The following is a 21,058-nucleotide window of genomic DNA, read 5'->3' on the forward strand; positions in this document are numbered from 1 at the left end:
GTTGGAGGAGATGAGGGTTGGTCCTGCTGTTGGCCAGTATCCTCCGCCACCACCTCCACCGCCACCACCGCCGCCGCCTCCACCTAGTGTTCAGGTTGAGAGCCTGAGTCACATTGGCAGTGCTGCTCATGTCGCTGAGACTAGGGAGACTCTGCTGAGGATCGTGATGTGATAGACCGCCGGCTGAATGCTTTCAGGAAGCATAAGCCACCTGCCTTTGATGGATCTTTTGATCCTGTTGCTGCGGCACATTGGCTTCAGGCGTTGGACAAGATTTTTCGGGTCATGCAGTGCACAGATCCGCAGAAGTTGATGTTCGCTACTTATATTCTGGAGGGCGATGCCCGTGAGTGGTGGACAAACCTTTCTCATGTCTACGAGATGCAGGGTCATGTGATGACTTGGCCTATGTTTGAGGACTTCTTCTTGGGTTAGTACTTTCCATAAGACGCTCAGGAGAGGCAGCAGGGAGAGTTTGACAGATTGGTTCAGGGCTTGTTGTCTGTGGACGAGTACCTGGCCAAGTTCAACCAGTTGGTGAAGTTTGCATACTTCAGGATGGCGAGGCCTACTCCTACATTTTTGGCTGCTAAGTTCCGCAGAGGATTTAGTGAAGATATTGCTGGTTACCTTGCTGGTGCTGCTTCGAGAGACTTTGGTACACTGGTTCAGTAGTGTAAGGACATTGAGGATGTCTGCATAGCGAGTAAGGCCAAGAGGGCCAGGGTCGACGAGACCAAGGGGACTGTTGGTTCCACTCCTGTTTCTACGTCCTGGAAGGACAAGAGGTTTGCTGGGAAGGGCAAGGGTAAACAGTTGGCTACTAGGCAGGCGCCTGGTCAGTTCAAGAGGACTGCTTCACAGCAGGGGAGTTTTGCTAGGCCTCCTTCCACTCTGAGATGTGCAGGGTGCGGAAAGGAGCATGTGGGACGTTGTGCTTCGGGGCAGTTGGTTTTTTTCCTGTGTGGCAAGGAGGGCCACTTCTCTAGAGACTGTCCGTCGGCGACGGCGAGGGCTACTGCAGTGCAGGCAGTGCCACTTCAGATGGTTCTCCTTCCACATACTTCGGCACCGGTAGTGCCACCATCTTCTGGGAGAGTTTATACTCTGGATCGTCAGCAGTCGGATCGAGCTCCGAACCTTGTCAGAGGTACTGTTACGATTGGTTCATCAGCTGTTGATGTGTTGTTTAACTCTGGGGCTACGCATTCTTTTGTTGCTACCCCGATTGTTGTGGGGCTTGAGTTGCCCAATGATGTGCTTTCTCCACCGATGCGGGTAACTACCGCCACCGGAGAAAGATGAGATGCTACCACTGTTCATCGCGATGTGGCGTTTCAGTGGGATAGTCGTGAGTTCTCGGTAGATCTGATAGGATTGCCGATGGCCAACTTGGAGGTTATTCTAGGCATGGATTGGCTGTCCAGAAATTGTGTGATTATTGATTGTTGCACCAAGCGTGTGGTGATGTCTCCGTGTGATTCCACAGCTAGTTCCTCGCCTTACATTTCTTTGCTGCAGGCTAGGAGAGCCTTGAGAGCTGGGGCATTTGGATATGTCATGTTGGGAGGTTTGGTGAGTGGGACACAAGAGGATATCACTGGCATTCCTGTGGTGAGGGAATTCCTCGGAGTACTTCCGGAGGAGATTCCTGAGTTTCCGCCACGGAGGGAGATAGGGTTCTCCATTGACTTGTTGCCTGGTGTGGGGCTGATTTCGTTAGCTCCATATCGGATGTCGCCACTAGAGTTGGCTTAGTTGAAGTAGTGTTCTGAGGGTCTTTTGGCGAAAGACTTCATCCGACTGAGCGTGTTCCCTTGGGAAGCACCGGTTATGTTGTTTTTGAGGCAAGATGTCTTACGCCATTACTTTGGCGTGATGGTGTTCTGTTTGAGGATGTGAAATTCTCTTTAGAGAAACTGAGTGTGTAACACTTGGAATTTGTGGCAGCGGCCACGCGCGATCTTGTATATGCGAGGCAGTGCATGTACAAATCGTCTGTGAGTTGAGTGGTCTCCATGACTCTAGGATCTTATGTTGATTGTTGATATGCTTCATAAGTAGTTCGCATATTAACATCATGGTTAGTGTCAAGCATGAGATGAGTACGATAGATGGTTGTAATGTATCAATGTCATGTCACCTTTAATTGAGTTTCGATTTTGCAGAGGCCATGGAGATTGAGGTATACTGTTGCATTTAGTATTCGAGTTATTATGTTACTAAGATTGAAAATTTTGCAGGTGTACGTGAACTAAGGTGCGTTATTATGTGAATGGATATGCTAGATGACATGTGTTGGTTGAAATGAGTATGATTTTGATTTCATACAATAAACATGAATATGAAGTTATTTTGAAAATAATGATTTATCAAATTGTGAGATTAGTCGATGTTAGAGTCATGGAATAGGACCAAACTCACTCGAGTTTTGTGTGGATTCTTAAGTTGTGGGGTTAGGTTTCCTCTATTGAGAGAGTGACTGGTGATCCCAGAGAATTGAATGACGTTTTTGATGTCATTGTGAAACTGTGAGTTTTGTCTGTGACCTCTTTGTTGGGGGTGCACTTCTCGAGATAGAGACTGTGAGAGTCAAGAATGAGCTGATAGAGAGGATCAAAGAGGCACAAGTTCAGAGAGAGTGTCTGGATTATGTGAAGAACCAAGACGATGTGTCTTTGAATGATGATGGATTGCTTTTGTTTCAGCAGAGGATAGTAGTTCCTCGAGGTCCATTGACAAAAGAGGTTATGGCAGAAGGCCATAAGGGTCAGTTTTCTATCCACCCTGGTGCTACTAAGATGTATCAAGACTTGAAGAAGAACTTCTGGTGGCCGGGCATGAAGAAAGATGTTGCTATCTTTGTGTCCAAGTGTTTGGTTTGCCAGAAGGTGAAGATTGAGCATCAGAGACCGTCTGGTGAACTTCAACCTCTTGAAGTACCACAGTGAAAGTGGGAAGGTATTTCCATGGACTTCGTGGTGGGATTGCCGAAGACTCAGGCAGGTTGTGACTCTATTTGGGTCATTGTGGACAGACTGGCGAAGTCTTCCTATTTTCTTCCAGTGAAGGTGAGCTTCACTACAGAGCAGTTGGCCAAGCTTTATGTCCGCGAGATTGTGAGGCTTCACGGGGTGCCCGAGAGTATCATCAATGATAGGGACCCGAAGTTCACTTCTCGGTTCTGGGAGGCGCTGCAGGAGGCTTTTGGTACGCAGTTGAGATTGAGTACCGCCTATCACCCTCAGACTGATGGACAGACTGAGAGGACCATCCAGACCTTGGAGGACATGTTGCGAGCTTGCACGTTGGAGCAGGGCTCGGCATGGGATAGGTACCTTCCGTTGGTTAAGTTTTCTTACAACAACAGCTTTCATGCTAGCCTGGGCATGGCGCCCTACGAAGCACTGTATGGTAGGAGGTGTCGGACTCCTACTTGTTGGTCTAAGGTTGGGGACAAGGAGCTTTTTGGCTTGGACTTTGTCCAAGATACCACCTTGCATATCCAGATGATCCGTGAAAAGTTGAAGCAGGCGCAGAATCGCCATAAGAGTTACTATGATGTCAAGCATCGTCCGCTGGAGTTCTGTGAGGGTGAGCACGTGTTTGTGAGACTTTCACCTGTCACCGGTGTAGGTCGGGCACTCAGAGTGAGGAAGCTGAGCCCGCGTTATATTGGGCCATACCAGATCCTTGGTAGAGTAGGACCTGTTGCCTACCGGCTTGCCTTGCCTCCGAACCTGGCTAACATCCACGACGTGTTTCACGTGTCTCAGCTTCGGAAGTAAATAGCAGATCCGTCGCACGTGGTGCAACTGGATGATGTGGAGGTTCGGGAGAACCTAAAGACTCCCGTCGGACCACTGAGAATTCTCGAATCGTGGCGAGAAACAGCTGAGGAGCAAGATCATTCCTATGGTCAAGGTGCAGTGGACCGGAAGGACTCATGAGGAGTGTACTTGGGAGCGTGAGGACGAGCTTCTCCGGCAGTACCCCGAGTTTCGACCAGGTATGTTTCTGATTTTGAGGTCAAAATCCAAAAAAGGTGGGGTGAATGTAAGAACCCGCACCGTTAATTAAGGTATTTAATTAATTAATTATGTGAAAATAGGAAATTATTCCATAATTGACCCTAATAATTATTTATGAGGCTTAATAATCATAATAAGTGATTAAGAATGCTGAAAGCCGCATTTCGGAAGAAAAGTGCAGATACCGGTTCTGCTAGTCGGTATAAATGTGTACCGAAAAAGTATCCCGGAAAATTAAAGTAAGAGCATGATAATTACTAGAGTAATATGTAGGACTTGTAAAACAAGTTTCAAGTCCAAATAATGAGAACTGGTGCTAGAAACCGGTACTGGCTTTGAAAAGCGCGTACCGGAAAAGTGCTCAGAAAAATATGATAAATCTTAGAAAATTATGTAGTTTCATAATCCAAAGTTTGGGATTAAAATGCTAAGCGTAGCAATTAAAGTTAATATTGTGTGCTTAAGTGAGTTTTGGCTATAAATACACTTACTATGGGCACATTGCCCTAGATACCAGAAAACCAGCGTGAATTCTCCTTGGTGGCTGACCTCCTATACTGTTCCATTTCCATCTACTCCATTTTGAGACTTTGTGATCATTTTATGCTTGTTTCTTCTTAAAACCTTCTTCCTAAACACTTGTTCTTGTTTGAGTGAGCCTTGGGAGGTAGGAAGACACCATTTTTCTGAGTGATCAGCCACTGTTCTTGTTTGTTTGGGGGCTGACCTTGGTGGTTGGGTTGAAAGAAGCCTTGTCTTGGGTTTTTGGTTGTCCAAGTGTTGATCTTTGGTGCTAAAGGGTCAACCTTTCTTACCATTTTCGTGCATCCTCTTGTGACAGTAGCTTGAGACTGATTGTGAGCTCCAAAGGGCAACATTTCTTTCTGTTTTAAGCTGGGGTATGTGTACCAACCTTTAACTTGAGTTTTAAGGCTTAAAAATGGAAGCTTGATGCATGTTAAGGTTAAAATATGATAACTTGTTGTTGGGTAAGGCTTAACACATCTAGAAATGCATGACTAGGTGTTTAAAATCGGTAAAAAGGGAACCTTTAAGGGATATCTTCACGAAAATGCAGAAACTGCATTCTGTGTGAAATATCCGGATATTTGTCGAACTGATATCCGGATATTGGATATCCGGATACGTGGTTTTGGGATATCCGGATATTGGATATCCGGATATGTGAATCTGTATTTCTGGATATGGACAGTGAGATATCCGGATATTCTGGGATTTCGCAGAACAGCAGCTGTGCTGTGTGTACAATAGGCTATTGGGGGTTTGTGGACCTTAGTGTTATGAAGTTGAACTTCTGTATTTAATGGATTAAGCCAGAATCATGGGATTAAGGGCTTGTGGCTTTGTTAGAAGCTTTAAGACTTGAAAACGTAATGAAAAGATGTTGTCTTTAATTGTATGCATGTGGTACATGTTTATTGATTTATATTTGGTCCATATCAGATTGTGATCTGCTGTGATTGGACTTTGAGCTTGTGGCATTGGATAGCTAGCTTAGAGGTAAGCTTTCGTGTCCTCGGTTTAGCCATGTTGTGGTTCCACCATGTCCCACGGGGATATGGTATATGCATGCTGTGTTACAAGCTTTTGATGTTTTGGAAATGCTGTTGAGCTATTGTATGTTAGTGCCTTGTTGATATACATGGAGGTGTTCCACCTATATGGTAAGCCTGAGTATGTGGAACATACAAGAGGGTGAGGCTGTGGGTGAGGTGCAAACGGTATTCCTTGTACTACATGTAGGGAATAGACGTATTCCTACATTTCTCTGGCCAGTAGATAGTGATTACACACATGCCATAGATATCTGTTGCACTACATAGTTTTGGAACTGATAATGATATAAATGCTTTTTGAACTTATATTGCACATGTAAGTGAGCTTGGGGTGGAAGATCCTTGAGGACCCCTTGTCTTACTGAGATTTCTAGTTTAGAGATCTCACCCCACGTTTGGGGAATGCTTATTTCAGGGTCAGGTAATGTTGAGACCTCAGGCGGCAGGAGGCCGGAGCTGAGTTAGATTGCTGTTATATTATGCTGCCATGATTGGATGCTAGATTTGCCTGCTGCTTTTATGCTTATAGCTACAGTTTATGCTTTGGAGCTTTATGTTGAGACTTGTTGTTTACTATGTCTATTTGGTGAGCATGGGGATTGTCCATGACACATAATATTGTTATGTCTTGATTATGTCTTGAGTCTTTTGGAGTTGTAATAATGTATCAGGATATTGTCCGGATTACTTGATGTAATGCCGTGATTTAGATACACACTTTATCTATATATTGAGGTATTTCAGTAGATGTCTTATTGCAATTTACATACAGGCGATATTTTATGAAATGGATTAAGTAATCAAGTTGGTAATTGATAATGACGTCATAATTGAAAAGAAAAGGAATATTCCGCATTTTTAATTAAGCACCGCTTAATACGATGTAATGTTAATATTTCGAGTATACACGTGGTGTTACAATAGGAATGATCTTGCTCCTTAGCTGTTTCTCGCCACGATCGAGAATTCTAAGTGGTCCGACGGGAGTCTTTAGGTTCTCCTGAACGTCCACATCATCCGGTTGCACCACGTGCGACGGATCTGCTATGTACTTCCGAAGCTGAGACACTTGCAACACGTCGTGGATATTAGCCAGGTTCGGAGGCAAGGCAAGCCGGTAGGCAACAGGTCCTACTCTACCAAGGATCTGGTATGGCCCAATATATCGCGGGCTCAGCTTCCTCACTCCGAGTACCCGACCAACACTGGTGACAGGTGAAAGTCTCACAAACACGTGCTCACCCTCACTGAACTCCAGCGGACGATGCTTGACATCATAGTTGCTATTCTGGCGATTCTGCGCATGCTTCAACTTTTCACGGATCATCTGGATCTGCAAGGTGGTATCTTGGACAAAGTACGAGCCAAAAAGCTCCTTGTCCCCAACCTCAGACCAACAAGTAGGAGTCCGGCACCTCCTACCATACAGTGCTTCGTAGGGTGTCATGCCCAGGCTAGCATGAAAGCTGTTGTTGTAAGAAAACTCAACCAACGGAAGGTACCTATCCCATGCCGAGCCCTGCTCCAACGTGCAAGCTCACAACATGTCCTCCAAGGTCTGGATGGTCCTCTCAGTCTGTCCATCAGTCTGAGGGTGATAGGCGGTACTCAATCTCAACTGCATACCAAAAGCCTCCTGCAGCGCCTCCCAGAACCGAGAAGTGAACTTCGGGTCCCTATCACTGATGATACTCTCGGGCACCCCGTGAAGCTTCACAATCTCGCGGACATAAAGCTTGGCCAACTGCTCTGTAGTGAAGCTCACCTTCACTGGAAGAAAATGGGCAGACTTCGTCAGTCTGTCCACAATGACCCAAATAGAGTCACAACCCGCCTGAGTCTTCGGCAATCCCACCACGAAGTCCATGGAAATACCTTCCCACTTCCACTGTGGTACTTCAAGAGGTTGAAGTTCACCAGACGGTCTCTGATGCTCAATCTTCACCTTCTGGCAAACCAAACACTTGGACACAAAGATAGCAACATCTTTCTTCATGCCCGGCCACCAGAAGTTCTTCTTCAAGTCTTGATACATCTTAGTAGCACCAGGGTGGATAGAAAACTGACCCTTATGGCCTTCTGCCATAACCTCTTCTGTCAACGGGCCTCGAGGAAATATTATCCTCTGCTGAAACAGAAGCAATCCATCATCATTCCAAGACACAACGTCTTGGTTCTTCACATAATCCAGACACTCTCTCTGAACTTGTGCCTCTTTAATCTTTCCAAGCAGCTCGTTCACAACATCATATGCTTCCAATCCGAGAAGTACACTCTCACACGGAGCGGTCACAGCCAAGTTGCGGAACTTCTCAACCACATCGAAGTTACCAAGTAACAAACTGGATGAACTACTGGATTTCCGACTCAAAGCATCAGCTACCACATTGGCCTTGCCAGGATGATACTTTAGCTCAAAGTCGTAGTCCTTTATGAACTCCATCCATCTTCTCTGCCTTATGTTCAACTCCTTCTGGTCGAACAGGTACTTCAAACTCTTGTGGTCACTGAAAACCACAAACCTCAAGCCAAAAAGATAATGCCTCCAAATCTTGAAAGCAAACACAATAGCAGCCAACTCCAAGTCATGAGTAGGGTAGTTCTCCTCATGAGGTTTCAACTGCCTCGAAGCATAGGCAATCACCTTGCCCAACTGCATCAACACACAGCCTAGCCCCTTCCCGGAGGCGTCGGTGTAAAGCTCAATCTCAAGCGCAGGATCAGGAAGGACCAACACAGGAGCAGTAGTCAGTCTCTCCTTCAACTCCTGAAAACAGACCTCCCACTCGTGAGTCCACACAAATGGAGTCTCCTTCCGAGTAAGGCGAGTCAATGGCAAAACCATGGTGGAGAATCCTTTGATGAACCTCCGATAGTAACCTGCCAAACCCAGAAAGCTCCTCACTTCCGTAACTGTCTTGGGTCTCTCCCAATCCAGCACGGCCTCAATCTTGTTCGGATCCACTGCAACTCCCTCAGCAGAAATAACATGCCCAAGGAACTTCACAGACTTGAGCCAGAACTCACATTTGGAAGGCTTCGCATACAGCTTCTTCTCCTTCAGCTCTTGCAGAACGGTTCTCAAATGCCCCACATGCTCTTCCTCCGTCTTGGAGTAAATCAAAATGTCGTCAACGAAGACGATCACAAACTGATCCAGGTACGGTTGGAAAATCCGGTTCATATAATCCATGAACACAGCAGGTGCATTGGTGAGACCGAACGGAATCACCAAGTACTCAAAATGACCATATCTCGAGCGAAATGCGGTCTTCGGGACATCCTCTGGCTTCACCCGAATCTGATGGTATCCGGACCGGAGATCAATCTTGGAATACACACAAGCACCCCTGAGCTGATCCAACAGATCATCAATCCGAGGAAGGGGATACTTGTTCTTGATTGTCACCTTGTTCAGCTGCCTATAGTCGGTGCACAATCGCATTGTCCCGTCCTTCTTCTTCACAAAGATAACCGGTGCTCCCCAAGGAGACACACTCGGTCTAATGAAATATTTCGCTCAAAGATCCTCAATATGCTTCTTCAGCTCTGCCAACTCCGGTGGCGACATCCGGTATGGAGCTAAAGAAATCGGCCCCACACCAGGCAACAGATCTATGGAGAACTCTATCTCCCTCTGTGGCGGAAACTCAGGAATCTCCTCAGGAAACACCTCAAGGAACTCCCTCACCACAGGAATGCCGGTGATGTCCTCCTGTGTACCACACACCAAACCTCCCCACATGACATAACCAAATGCCCCTGCTCTCAAGGCTCTCCTAGCCTGCAGCAACGAAATGTACGGTGAGGAACTGGCTGTGGAATCACACGGAGACAACACTACACGCTTGGCACAACAATCAATCATCACACAATTTCTGGACAGCCAATCCATGCCCAGAATAACCTCCAAGTTGGCCATCGGCAATCCTATCAGATCTACCGAGAACTCACGGCCATCCCACTGAAACGCCACATCGCGATGAACAGTGGTAGCATCACATCTTTCTCCAGTGGCGGTAGTCACTCGCATCGGTGGAGAAAGCACATCACTGGGCAACTCAAGCCCCACAGTAACCGGGGTAGCAACAAAAGAATGCGTAGCCCTATAGTCAAACAACACATCAACAGCTGATGAACCAATCGTAACAGTACCTCTGACAAGGTTCGGAGCTCGATCCGACTGCTGACGATCCAGAGTATAAACTCTCCCAGAATATGGTGGCACTACCGGTGCTGAAGTAGGTGGAAGGGGAACCATCTGAAGTGGCACTGCCTGCACTGCAGTAGCCCTCGCCGTCGCCGACGGACAGTCTCTGGAGTAATGGCCCTCCTTGCCACACTGAAAGAAAATCAACTGGCCGGTAGAACACGGCCCAAAATGAGTCTTCCCGCATCCCGAACACCTGGGAACAGGAGGTCTCGCTGCACTCCCCTGAGCAGAAGTCCTCTTGAACTGACTCGGCGCCTGCCGAGCTGCCAACTGTTTACCCTTGCCCTTGTTCCCAAACTTCCTGTCTCGCCAAGAAGTGGAACTACCAGCTGCAACCTTCGTCGCCTCAGCAACCTTGGCCTTCTTGGCCTTACTCGAGCTGTAGTAATCTTCAATATCACGACACTGCTGAACCAGCATCCCAAAGTCTCTAGAAGCAGAACCATCTAGGTAACCAGCAATATCCTCACTAAGTCCCCTGCGGAACTTAGCAGCCAGAAATGTAGGAGTAGGCCTCGCCATCCTGAAGTGTGCAAACTTCACCAACTGGTTGAACTTGGCCAGGTACTCGTCCACAGACAACGAGCCCTGAACCAATCTGTCAAACTCTCCCTGCTGCCTCTCCTGAGCGTCATATGGAAAGTACTGACCCAAGAAGAAGTCCTCAAACATAGGCCAAGTCATCATATGACCCTGCATTTCGTAGACATGAGAAAGGTTTGTCCACCACTCATGGGCAACGCCCTCCAGCATGTAAGTAGCGAACATCAACTTCTGCGGATCTGTGCACTGCATGACCCGAAATATCTTGTCCAACGACTGAAGCCAACGTGCCGCAGCAACAGGATCAAAGGATCCATCAAAGGTAGGTGGCTTATGCTTACGGAAAGCATTCAGCCGGCGATCGATCTCATCACGATCCTCAACAAAAACAGGGACGGTCTGCATGGCCCCCATAAGATGACTGCCATCTCCCATCTGACTCTGAGAGTCATCCTGCAGACTGGGTGGAGGTGGTGGCGGTGGTGGCGGTGGAGGTGGTGGCGGTGGAGCATGACCAACATCAGGGCCATTCCTCATCTCCTCCAACATGACTCTAAACATCGTCATGTTCGCCAGACGGTTGGCCTCCAACACGTCCTCAGTGGCCTTCTTGTTCGCCTCTCTGACGGCGTCCAGCATGGCCTGGTTTGCCATTCTCATGGCCTCCTGGTCGGCTAGTCGGGCCGCCTGCATCTCAGCTAATGCAGCCAGGACAGGAACGGGCCGATCCTCTGATGTCTCGCAGTTTCTCCCGGGTCTTACCATGATTCTGCACAAGTTACACAAATTATGAGTTGATCAGGCCCACGCAATGTGGTCACATATGCATTATCATAATAATACTCGACGGAGCAAACACACAAAACAGACACAACCAAACATCCTAATCATTGCAATACATATATGCTTTTCCCTTGAACCGTTGCTCTGATAACATAAAATGTAACACCCCGTGTATACCCGGAATATTAACATTACATCGTATTAAGCGGTGCTTAATTAAAAATGCGGAATATTATTTTTCTTTTCAATTATGACGTCATTATCAATTACCAACTTGATTACTTAATGAATTTTCATAAAATATCGCCTGTATGTAAATTGCAATAAGACATCTACTGAAATACCTCAATATATAGATAAAGTGTGTATCTAAATCACGACATTACATCAAGTAATCCGGACAATATCCTGATACATTATTACAACTCCAAAAGACTCAAGACATAATAATACTATGTGTCATGGACAATCCCCATGCTCACCAAATAAACATAGTAAACAACAAGTCTCAACATAATACTCCAAAACATAAACTGAAGCTATAAGCATAAAAGCAGCATGCAAACCCAGCATCCAATCATGGCAGCATAATATAACAACAATCTAACTCAGCTCCGGCCTCCTGCCGCCTGAGGTCTCAACATTTCCTGACCCTGAAATAAGCATTCCCCAAACGTGGGGTGAGATCTCTAAACTAGAAATCTCAGTAAGACAAGGGGTCCTCAAGGATCCTCCACCCCAAGCTCACTTACATGTGCAATATAAGTTCAAAAAGCATTTATATCATTATCAGTTCCAAAACTATGTAGTGCAACAGATATTTATGGCATGTGTGTAATCACTATCTACTGGCCAGAGAAATGTATGAATACGTCTATTCCCTACATGTAGTACAAGGAACACCGCTTGCACCTCACCCACAGCCTCACCCTCTTGTATGTTCTACATACTCAGGCTTACCGTATAGGTGGAACACCTCCATGCATATCAACAATGCACTAACATACAATAGCTCAACAACATTTCTAAAACATCAAAAGCATGTAACACAACATGCATATAACCATACCCCCGTGGGACATGGTGGAACCACAACATGGCTAAACCGAGGACACGAAAGCTTACCTCTAAGCTAGCTATCCAATGCCACAAGCTCAAAGTCCAATCGCAGCAGATCACAATCTGATATGGACCAAATATAAATCAATAAACGTGTACCATATGCATACAATTAAAGACAACGTCTTTTCATTACGTTTTCAAGTCTTAAAGCTTCTAACAAAGCCACAAGCCCTTAATCCCATGATTCTGGCTTAATCCATTAAATACAGAAGTTCAACTTCATCAAACTAGGGTCCACAAACCTCCAATAGCCTACTGTACACACAGCACAGCAGTTGTTCTGCGAAATCCCAGAATATCCGGATATCTCACTGTCCATATCCGGATATGCAATATCCGGATATACAGATTCACATATCCGGATATCCAATATCCGGATATCCCAAAACCACATATCCGGATATCCAATATCCGGATATCAGTTTGACAAATATCCAGATATCTCACGACAGAATGCAGTTTATGTATTTTCGTGAAGATATCCCTTAAAGGTTCCCTTTTTACCGATTTTAAACACCTAATCATGCATTTCTAGGTGTGTTAAGCCTTACCCAACAACAAGTTATCATCTTTTAACCTTAACATGCATCAAGCTTCCATTTTTAAGCCTTAAAACTCAAGATCAAAGGTTGGTATACATACCAAAGGCCAAAACAGAGGGTCAACTGCTCATGAAGCTCCCAAAACAGCTTCAACAGCTACTGGGAATATGGTGTACGAAAATGTTACACCAAGACTTGACCTTTCTACCCAAAGGTTGCTTCTTTAAGCAACAAAATGCCCAACTCAAGCTTCCACAACCAAGCCAACCAAGTCAGCCCCAAAACTCTCACCAATAGTGGCTGAGCACTCAGAGAAAAGCACCCTTCTCCCTCACCAAGCTCACTCTCAAGTGTTTACAAAGGAAGAATGAAGGAAAAACAAGAAAGGAAGTGCCTTGGACCCAAAATGGAGAAGAAACCCCACAAGTCAGCCAAGCTGATCAGCCACCCTCAACTCTCACGTTCAAAATCTGTTTTCTAGGGCATTGTGCCCTTAGAAATGGGTATTTATAGCCACAAGTCACTTAAACACACAATATTAACTTTAATTGCTACGCTTAGCATTTTAATCCCAAACTTTGGATTATGAAACTACATAATTTTCTAAGATTTATCATATTTTTCTTATATTTTTTTGAGCACCTTTCCGGTACGCGCTTTTCAAAGCCAGTACCGGTTTCTAGCACCAGTTCTCATTATTTGGACTTGAAACTCGTTTTACAAGTCCTACATATTATTCTAGTAATTATCATGCACTTACATTAATTTTTCGGGATACTTTTTCGGTACACATTTATACCGACTAGCAGAACCGGTATCTGCACTTTTCTTTCGAAAAGCGACTTTCAGCATTCTTAATCACTTATTATGGTTATTAAGCCTCATAAATAATTATTAGGGTCAATTACGGAATCATTTCCTATTTTCACATAATTAATTAATTAAATACCTTAATTAACGGTGCGAGTTCTTACACATAACAAGGTTTTTATGTAGAAGCAAGGTTTCCCAGAACACAAGCTTTGATATTAACTTGAGAAAAATTATAATTGAGAAAATGAATGATGTTTAATATTAGACTGTATTCTATATGTATAAAGGAGTACAATATATAGAGAAACTAATGGGTTTAAAGTAGAAACCCAAGGCCTAACTCAAATCCTAATAAAAAAGAAAATTAATATCTGCATATAATTATATGATTATTTACAGATATTCCAAGATAATTATAATAATTCTAACCATAATAATAAACATTAAAATTTACGAAGGGCGACATCGACCTTTGCCCCTCCCTTGGTTCTGCCACTGAATCTAACTAACAAAAGTCATTCACTATGATCTATGTAGCATTTGAAGTAGGACATATTCCTACTTCGCAAATTAGTGGTGAAAAGAAAGAGAAAAAGAGTCAACATACTCATCATGCAGGACAATATCGATCTCCTCTAGCGATAGAGAAACACACTACAAGAAATCAGGCATACAGAGCAGTTATTTTAGGAAATTGAGGCGGTTAAAACTGCCTCTAAATGCTTGGGTCGGCGGTTCATGAACCGCTTTGTTTACCATCAATGCAATGCAAAATGCGGTGATTTTCACAAACCGCTTGAATAACCACCTCCAAATGACAATTTGAGGTGTTATTTTAACCGCCTCCAAAAGATATTTTGAGGCGATTATTTTAACTGCCTTCAGAAGACATTTTAATGCGGTTATATTAATCGCCTCCAAATAACTTGTAACCGCCTTCAAGAAAGTAGTTTAAATACCATAAATATTTACATGCCAATATTTATATATCACCTTTATATTTTATTTAAATAGAAAAATAAAGATAAAAAGTATAAATTAAAATATATATTTCTTATTTTATTTAAAAAAAATATAAGAATAATGTAAGATTATAAATAATAGTGTACTTGTATTCAAGTGTAGGTGTGTGTTAGTATGAGTTCTTATATAAAGGGAATGGAGAAAGAGGAGCAAAAGCCATCTAATGTGGGATTTCAAAGTGAAAGTGAGATGATTTTTTCAATGTGCAACAGCCATCTTTGAACGGTCAGATTAAAGTATTACAAGAGAAGAACACACTGACCAATTTAAGGACGATCCAACGGCTGAACAAAGAGATCTCCTTCTTTGAATCTCATTGTCCGATAGGCCATGGACTGGCTTTAAATGTGCTTTAGAGGCAGTTAAAATAATTTCCCCCCGGTTATCATTTAAAGGAGGTTACAATAAAATCGCATCTAATTGCTACATTTAGAGGTAGTTTACTTAGACCGCCTCTAAATGGTCAATGTGGACGGTTATTTTAACCGCCTCTAGTATACATTCAGAAGCGGTTTCACGTCAACCACCTCGAATAAATTTAAGAGCCGAAAGAATCGCCTTCAAATACCAATTTTCTTGTAGTGACAAGAGGAACTCTAGGAACCTAAGAATATTTTGGGACCTACAGATTTGGAACCTAATAAGAGAGGTTGAAATGTGCTTCTAAAAGATGTTAGCTCCTCTATATTGAATCATTACCTAGAGCAAGATTATATTTAGTGTTGGCATGGGAATTATGAATTTGGGTAGCAAAAGACTTGGCAAATATTGAAGGCTTACAAAAAAAAAGAACAAAGACAAAAGATCAACATGCTGGTAAGGGGTTAAATCAAGGATAACCTTGAAAGAAATCTCACTGTTATGTTTATTACCCTCATTACATTCTTTATCATGTGAAATATCCTTATTAAACTCTTCATGCATAATACCCTCCAGCGTCCCCATTGGGTTATCCAACTCATTGTGGGACACTATAATAAAAAAAATCAAGGAAATAGCTAATATCATGTTTCCTCTAGAATTCCATTTTTAAGCTTGTTGGGTCCCACGCTTTATTCAATTTTTATGATAATAAACAAGTGAGTCCATGTCATCTAACATTGTATTTTGAGTTTTTAAAAGTTAATTGCAGAATTTAATATATGATGAATTGTGAAGAAGTGAGTTAACAAAGTTGTCATGCAATCGTGAAGGTTGAAGATCCAAGATAACATCTTAGATTTCACGTAATGAATGGATGAGGTGAATCCTGGTCTTGTTTTGAATTACACTATTTTAAGTTTTAAAAATTAGTCAAAGTCATTTATAATCAACAGTCAAAGTTAAAGTTGGTTATAGGTTAACATTTGTTGACATGACAGGCCAAGGCTAACATGACACTTGATGATGTGGTAGTTGATGTGATGTACGTAAGCCACATGGTAGTCAATGACTTGGGCTAACATGATAGAAACAAGAGTAACATATGGGTGGTACGGGGGAACATGACAATGAAGGTGGTGGTGCATAGGGCACATGAAGCCTATGCATAAAAAATTGGGGTGGCACGTGAAGGTGTGTGCGAAGGGTTTTGGCATTGAAAGTTGGTGGTTGAGACAAATTGAAGTGATGTATCTAACACCGTGGTTGGTTTTCTTGGTGGTTCATAGGGCATATGAAGCCTATGCATAGACAATTGGGGTGGCATATGAAGGCGTATGTGGGTGGTTTTGGCATTGAAAGTTGGTGGCTGAGACAAATCAGAGTGATATATCTAACACTTGGTTGGTTTTCTAAGATGAGGTTTAGAAGTTTGGAAACCTATTTTAGTCATCATATTGGGAACCTTTTTGGCAAGTTTTCTAGTGATGTGTTGTCATTTAGGGTGTTGAGATTGGTCAATATCGATGCTCTAAGTTTGATGGTTAGTGGCGGAACCAGCCTTCTAACTCAGCTAGGGCTAAGGACAAATAGTAAAATGTGGATGATTATTTAGCCACAGTTATTTCGTCACGTTTAAAACATGGCTAAATTTTGAAATAAGCTAGGGTTAAGGCACCCCCTCCACCCCACATGGCTCCGCCACTGCTAATGTTGGCCTCAAAGTGCAGAAACCTTGAAATTTGGAAAGAACATGAAAGCTAAGACAGTATTGGGACGCCGAGGCAATCAAAATTAGGCAGAGTTGATTCTGTTATGATAAAGAATGAGTAAAAAATAATCATTAATTTGTTTATAAATAACTGAAATCATCTGATATAATATCATATGATCCATTCTCAAATTAGATTTTAATGTCAAATTTGATATAACACCATCTAAAGTATTTCCCTAAAGGGGAGTGCTTCTTTAACTGAAATATTATTACTTTCTGAATTTTATATTTTGTTTCTCTCTGGTAAATTTTTCCTTTAGGGCTTTGGCCCTCCTAATATACAAAAACAAAAGGTAAAAGCGACTTTGACTATTTATGAAATTAAATAATTTCAATATTTGTTAAAATATAATAATGGATAATTTCAAATAAAAAAATTTTAATTGTGAAATTTAAAACTTTAAATATTTATAAAAAAATCTACATGAAGTCATTAATTGAAGAAGTATGAATTATGAAACGTTATGACTTAGGAAATCTTCTAAAGTATACTCCTTCATCCTTCGTAAAGTATATAAGCGTCTTGAATGTTCATGAGTTTCATACAATGGCAAAGATACAGTACTCTTTTATTTAAAGTAAAAAATAATAATAATTATTTAATAGATATAGCTCAGTTATAACCTATGTAGTACCAATACCGACACGAGACACGTGACACGATACAACACGACACTCTGACACGTTAATTTTAAAAAATGTTAGATTTCGACACGTTAAGACACGTTTTGATATTAAATAACATTTTTAATTTATGTAGTGTATATTATATTTAATATTCAATAATTTAACAAAAACATGAATCTAAACTTATAATATTCATAAATATTGCAAAGAAACATAAGATATCTCAAATATTTATATTAAACTCAATAAAATGATAATCGTAATCCAATGAATCTAATAGTTGAAACTAAAAACTCAACGCAACGCAACCTTTGAACCTTTTTTTGAATTTCTTTAACGCGTGTTGAAGTGTCGGGGAGTGTCGGAGTGTCCGAGAGTGTCGGGAAGTGTCGGACACGACATGTCAGAATTTTTGAAGTGTCAGTACTTCATAGGTTATAACACATATTAAGTAAGTAGACGTGGGAAAAACTTTAAGTTCGATTCCCATATACCAAAAAAATAAAAATAAAGTGACTCACTTCAATAAATATTGCTTAAAAAAATTAAGTTTTCCACTTCAATACTGAAAATATTTTTATTAAAAAAAGCCCCGTGCCCACGTGACAAAAAAGAATGTAAGGGTTTGATTCTTAAAACAAAACAGAATCTATATTTAATCTGAACCGCATGATTCAACTTGAACGGACGCTTCAGCCTGGACCACTCTATAAATACGAAAGCTTGGTGAGTTAACTCAGTTCTCTTCTTTATGTGCTAACTAGCCCTAGGGTGACCGGAACGGCGAAGATAGAGTCCGATCGGAAGAGGAAGAAAGCGTCGATCTCTGCGGCGGATCGAACGGAGAAGGAAAACCGTAAGAAGAAGACAAAGATGTCATCGTCGTCGAACAGACAAGGCGGTGAGGTTAGGGCATCGCACATATTGATAAAGCACGAAGGTTCTAGAAGGAAGGCTTCGTGGAAGGATCCAGAAGGCCGTGTTATCAAGAACACCACCAGAGAAAGCGCTGTTTCTCAGCTTAAGGCCCTTCGCGACGACATCGTTTCTGGCAAGGCCAACTTCGAGGACGTTGCGTCTCGCTTCTCTGATTGCAGCTCTGCTAAGCGTGGCGGCGATCTTGGTCAGTACAGAGGAAACTCTCTACAAAAGAAACTTCTTTCTTTTTTATAATTAAAAAAAATATATATGAAAAATGAAAAAAAAAAAGTGCTTTTAGATTTAATTATCCGAACAATTGTGCATAAAAGTGAATTTTTTGGGGATAATGATGTGAACCCTAGGAGATCCATCTGTATATTATATTGAGATCTTATTTTGTATGAAGAGAGTTAATACTTACTGTAATTTGTTGAATTGTAATTTGTTATCAGAATCTATGTCTAAGTTAGTTAAGTGAGATTGGTAACCAAAATCTTGATTCACATGCTTTGTATCTTTTGAAGCTAGGATCATTTTGAATCATAAATAATTTTTGTTGAGCATAAATGATTTTGCATCATAAGCTAGGATCTTAAACCCACCATTGAGCCACTTCTTGTTCTGTGCTTGGTCCTGGTTTTATCTCCTCAAGGCTTTTCAGAACTCAACAACCAGCAGATTGATATTAATGACAGAATAACCAATTGTTGACAGTTACTTGTTAACATCTCAACTATAATTAGCTCAAAAGCCCATTGTTTATAGATTTGTGGCTGATCTTTTTGTTCCAAGTATTGTACAAGGAACCTGGACTTTTGGAGTGGTTTTGTTTGTTATTTGAGGGATTCTTGTCTGCTTACTGCAACAAAACAGAACAAGAATTTTGGACCCTGATGGACTCGGTTATTGCTGTGCCTTCTCATTCATTAGCACCAGTTTTGATTTTCCTGCCCCCACCCACCAAAAAATAGAATAAGAAGAATAGGTTCATCATTTGATGCTACCTGATTTTTTTAAGTATCTTATCAACAAACTTGCAAGTATTTAACAAAACATCAAACTTGACTGTTATGACATTCTTTCTGTTGCTGTTTTAACAGTTGTTGTTCCATTGGAATTCCTCATATTACATCAAAGATCACTTTTTGTGCGCCCCATCTATCTCATGCAGGCACACACTGACATCACATTCGATTTTTATATGAATTTTTTCTATATCACTCCTAATTTACTGAATGCATATCACATATATTAGATCTCTTCTCTGAATGGAGTATAAAATCAACGTGACTTTTACCACTTTGTAAAAGTAATTTGGTTTATCTTCTCTACAAATACGGGTGGAACTGAAGAAAAATTTTTTTTTGTAATTTTTTTAAGTATGAAAACCAATTTTTTTTTTAAAAAAAAAAAAATAACTTAACCCCTAACCTTCTATTCTAATTCCACCCGTCCATGAAGGGTTTCTAAATAATACACACTTTATGCCATTGTATTTAATATAAATCGAAGAACTGAAGGCTGCTACTTGTACGAGAAGCACTTCATCTGTTCCAAGTCTGTGTCAATTGGCTTTGAATCTGATGGAGTGATGATATATATGTTGGGCTTTTTTAGCCTTAGCTAGCTGTAGGCGAGTCAAATATTGTTAGAATGCGCTTTAAAGGGCTACGTTTCAAGTGCCTATCAAGACAACTGATCATTCAATCTGCGTAAAACTAACTAGCATGCTTTATCTGGTTATGAAGATAACATCTTCATCAATGCAGTTCCCTAAACCACTGAACTTCTTGTACATTAAATTCATTATCATAATACTGAAGGATTCGATCTACATTCAGTCATTGCATTCATATCTGAAGTGAAATATTGGCCTAAATTTTCTCCCTAACTCAAAAATAACTTATCAATCAAACTGAAACCAGTTAGTTTTTTTTTGCTGCAGGTCCTTTTGGTCGTGGCCAGATGCAGAAGCCCTTTGAAGAAGCAACTTTTGCTCTTAAAGTTGGTGAAATTAGTGACATTGTGGATACTGACAGTGGAGTCCACATCATTAAGAGAACAAATTGATTATTACACGGAATAAACTCCTTTTAGGGAAGACGTTTGTAGAAGATTCACATGATTCTTGTTCAGCTCAAGATGTTTTGATCTATTGATATTTTACACATGGCTGAGCCATGTTATTGGATGATATATCATTTTAATGACTATTAAGAACCTGAAGTTGTATGCTTGTAATTTTGAAAAACATATTCATAAGGTTTGGATTCTATTATCTTTGGCAGGAGCAGGTCTTTTGTTGGTATGTGAATTCCATAGTTACAGCCTACAGGTATGATGTTTTGCCGTAGGCATAAAATTTCACCTATGATACACCGTCCGTCTTAGCTTTTTTACCTGTAAGACGCCATCAACGTTGGCTGCTCCATAGTTTTTTCTTCTTTTTATCCTGTAATGAAATACGCCTTAAAAATGCAAATCACTTATTTTGGTTCATATAAAAATGCAAATTTTAATCATTTTAGTCCTTCCGAAATTAATGTATTTGATATTTAAGAATGAATACGCTAACATTTGTAATTTCTTAAGAGTGAGGCTTGTATTTTTTTAAAATTTATTTATTGAAGAATTTTGTGTTTAGTATATTTTTATCATATCATTTAAATGTAAGATAATTTCAGTTCAAAATTTTCAACTTATATTATTATTATTATTTATTTTTTTGG

At 41.5% G+C, this 21,058-nt stretch overlaps 1 protein-coding gene across 1 annotated transcript; it reads left to right on the top strand.

The window, feature by feature from the left end:
* The first annotated feature begins 18,142 nt into the window (after positions 1 to 18,142).
* On the top strand, positions 18,143 to 20,735 carry LOC133296804 (peptidyl-prolyl cis-trans isomerase Pin1). Its single transcript, XM_061495860.1, has 2 exons — positions 18,143 to 18,531; positions 20,275 to 20,735. The coding sequence occupies exons 1-2, from the start codon at positions 18,282 to 18,284 to the stop codon at positions 20,397 to 20,399; spliced, it is 375 nt and encodes a 124-aa protein (XP_061351844.1). The 5' UTR covers positions 18,143 to 18,281; the 3' UTR covers positions 20,400 to 20,735.
* Positions 20,736 to 21,058: the final 323 nt, after the last annotated feature.

The sequence above is a fragment of the Gastrolobium bilobum genome, unplaced genomic scaffold (assembly GCF_033153095.1).
Source record: "Gastrolobium bilobum isolate Gb01-03AN ecotype WA unplaced genomic scaffold, APGP_CSIRO_Gbil_v1 utg24325, whole genome shotgun sequence".
Taxonomy (NCBI): Eukaryota; Viridiplantae; Streptophyta; class Magnoliopsida; order Fabales; family Fabaceae; genus Gastrolobium; species Gastrolobium bilobum.

Excerpts from the sequence above, each read along its gene's own strand:
- LOC133296804 (XM_061495860.1), top strand. The coding sequence starts at position 18,282 with ATGTCATCGTCGTCGAACAGACAAGGCGGTGAGGTTAGGGCATCGCAC. Across the intron at positions 18,532-20,274 it reads TAAGCGTGGCGGCGATCTTG|GTCCTTTTGGTCGTGGCCAG; the intron begins GTCAGTACAGAG and ends TTTTTGCTGCAG.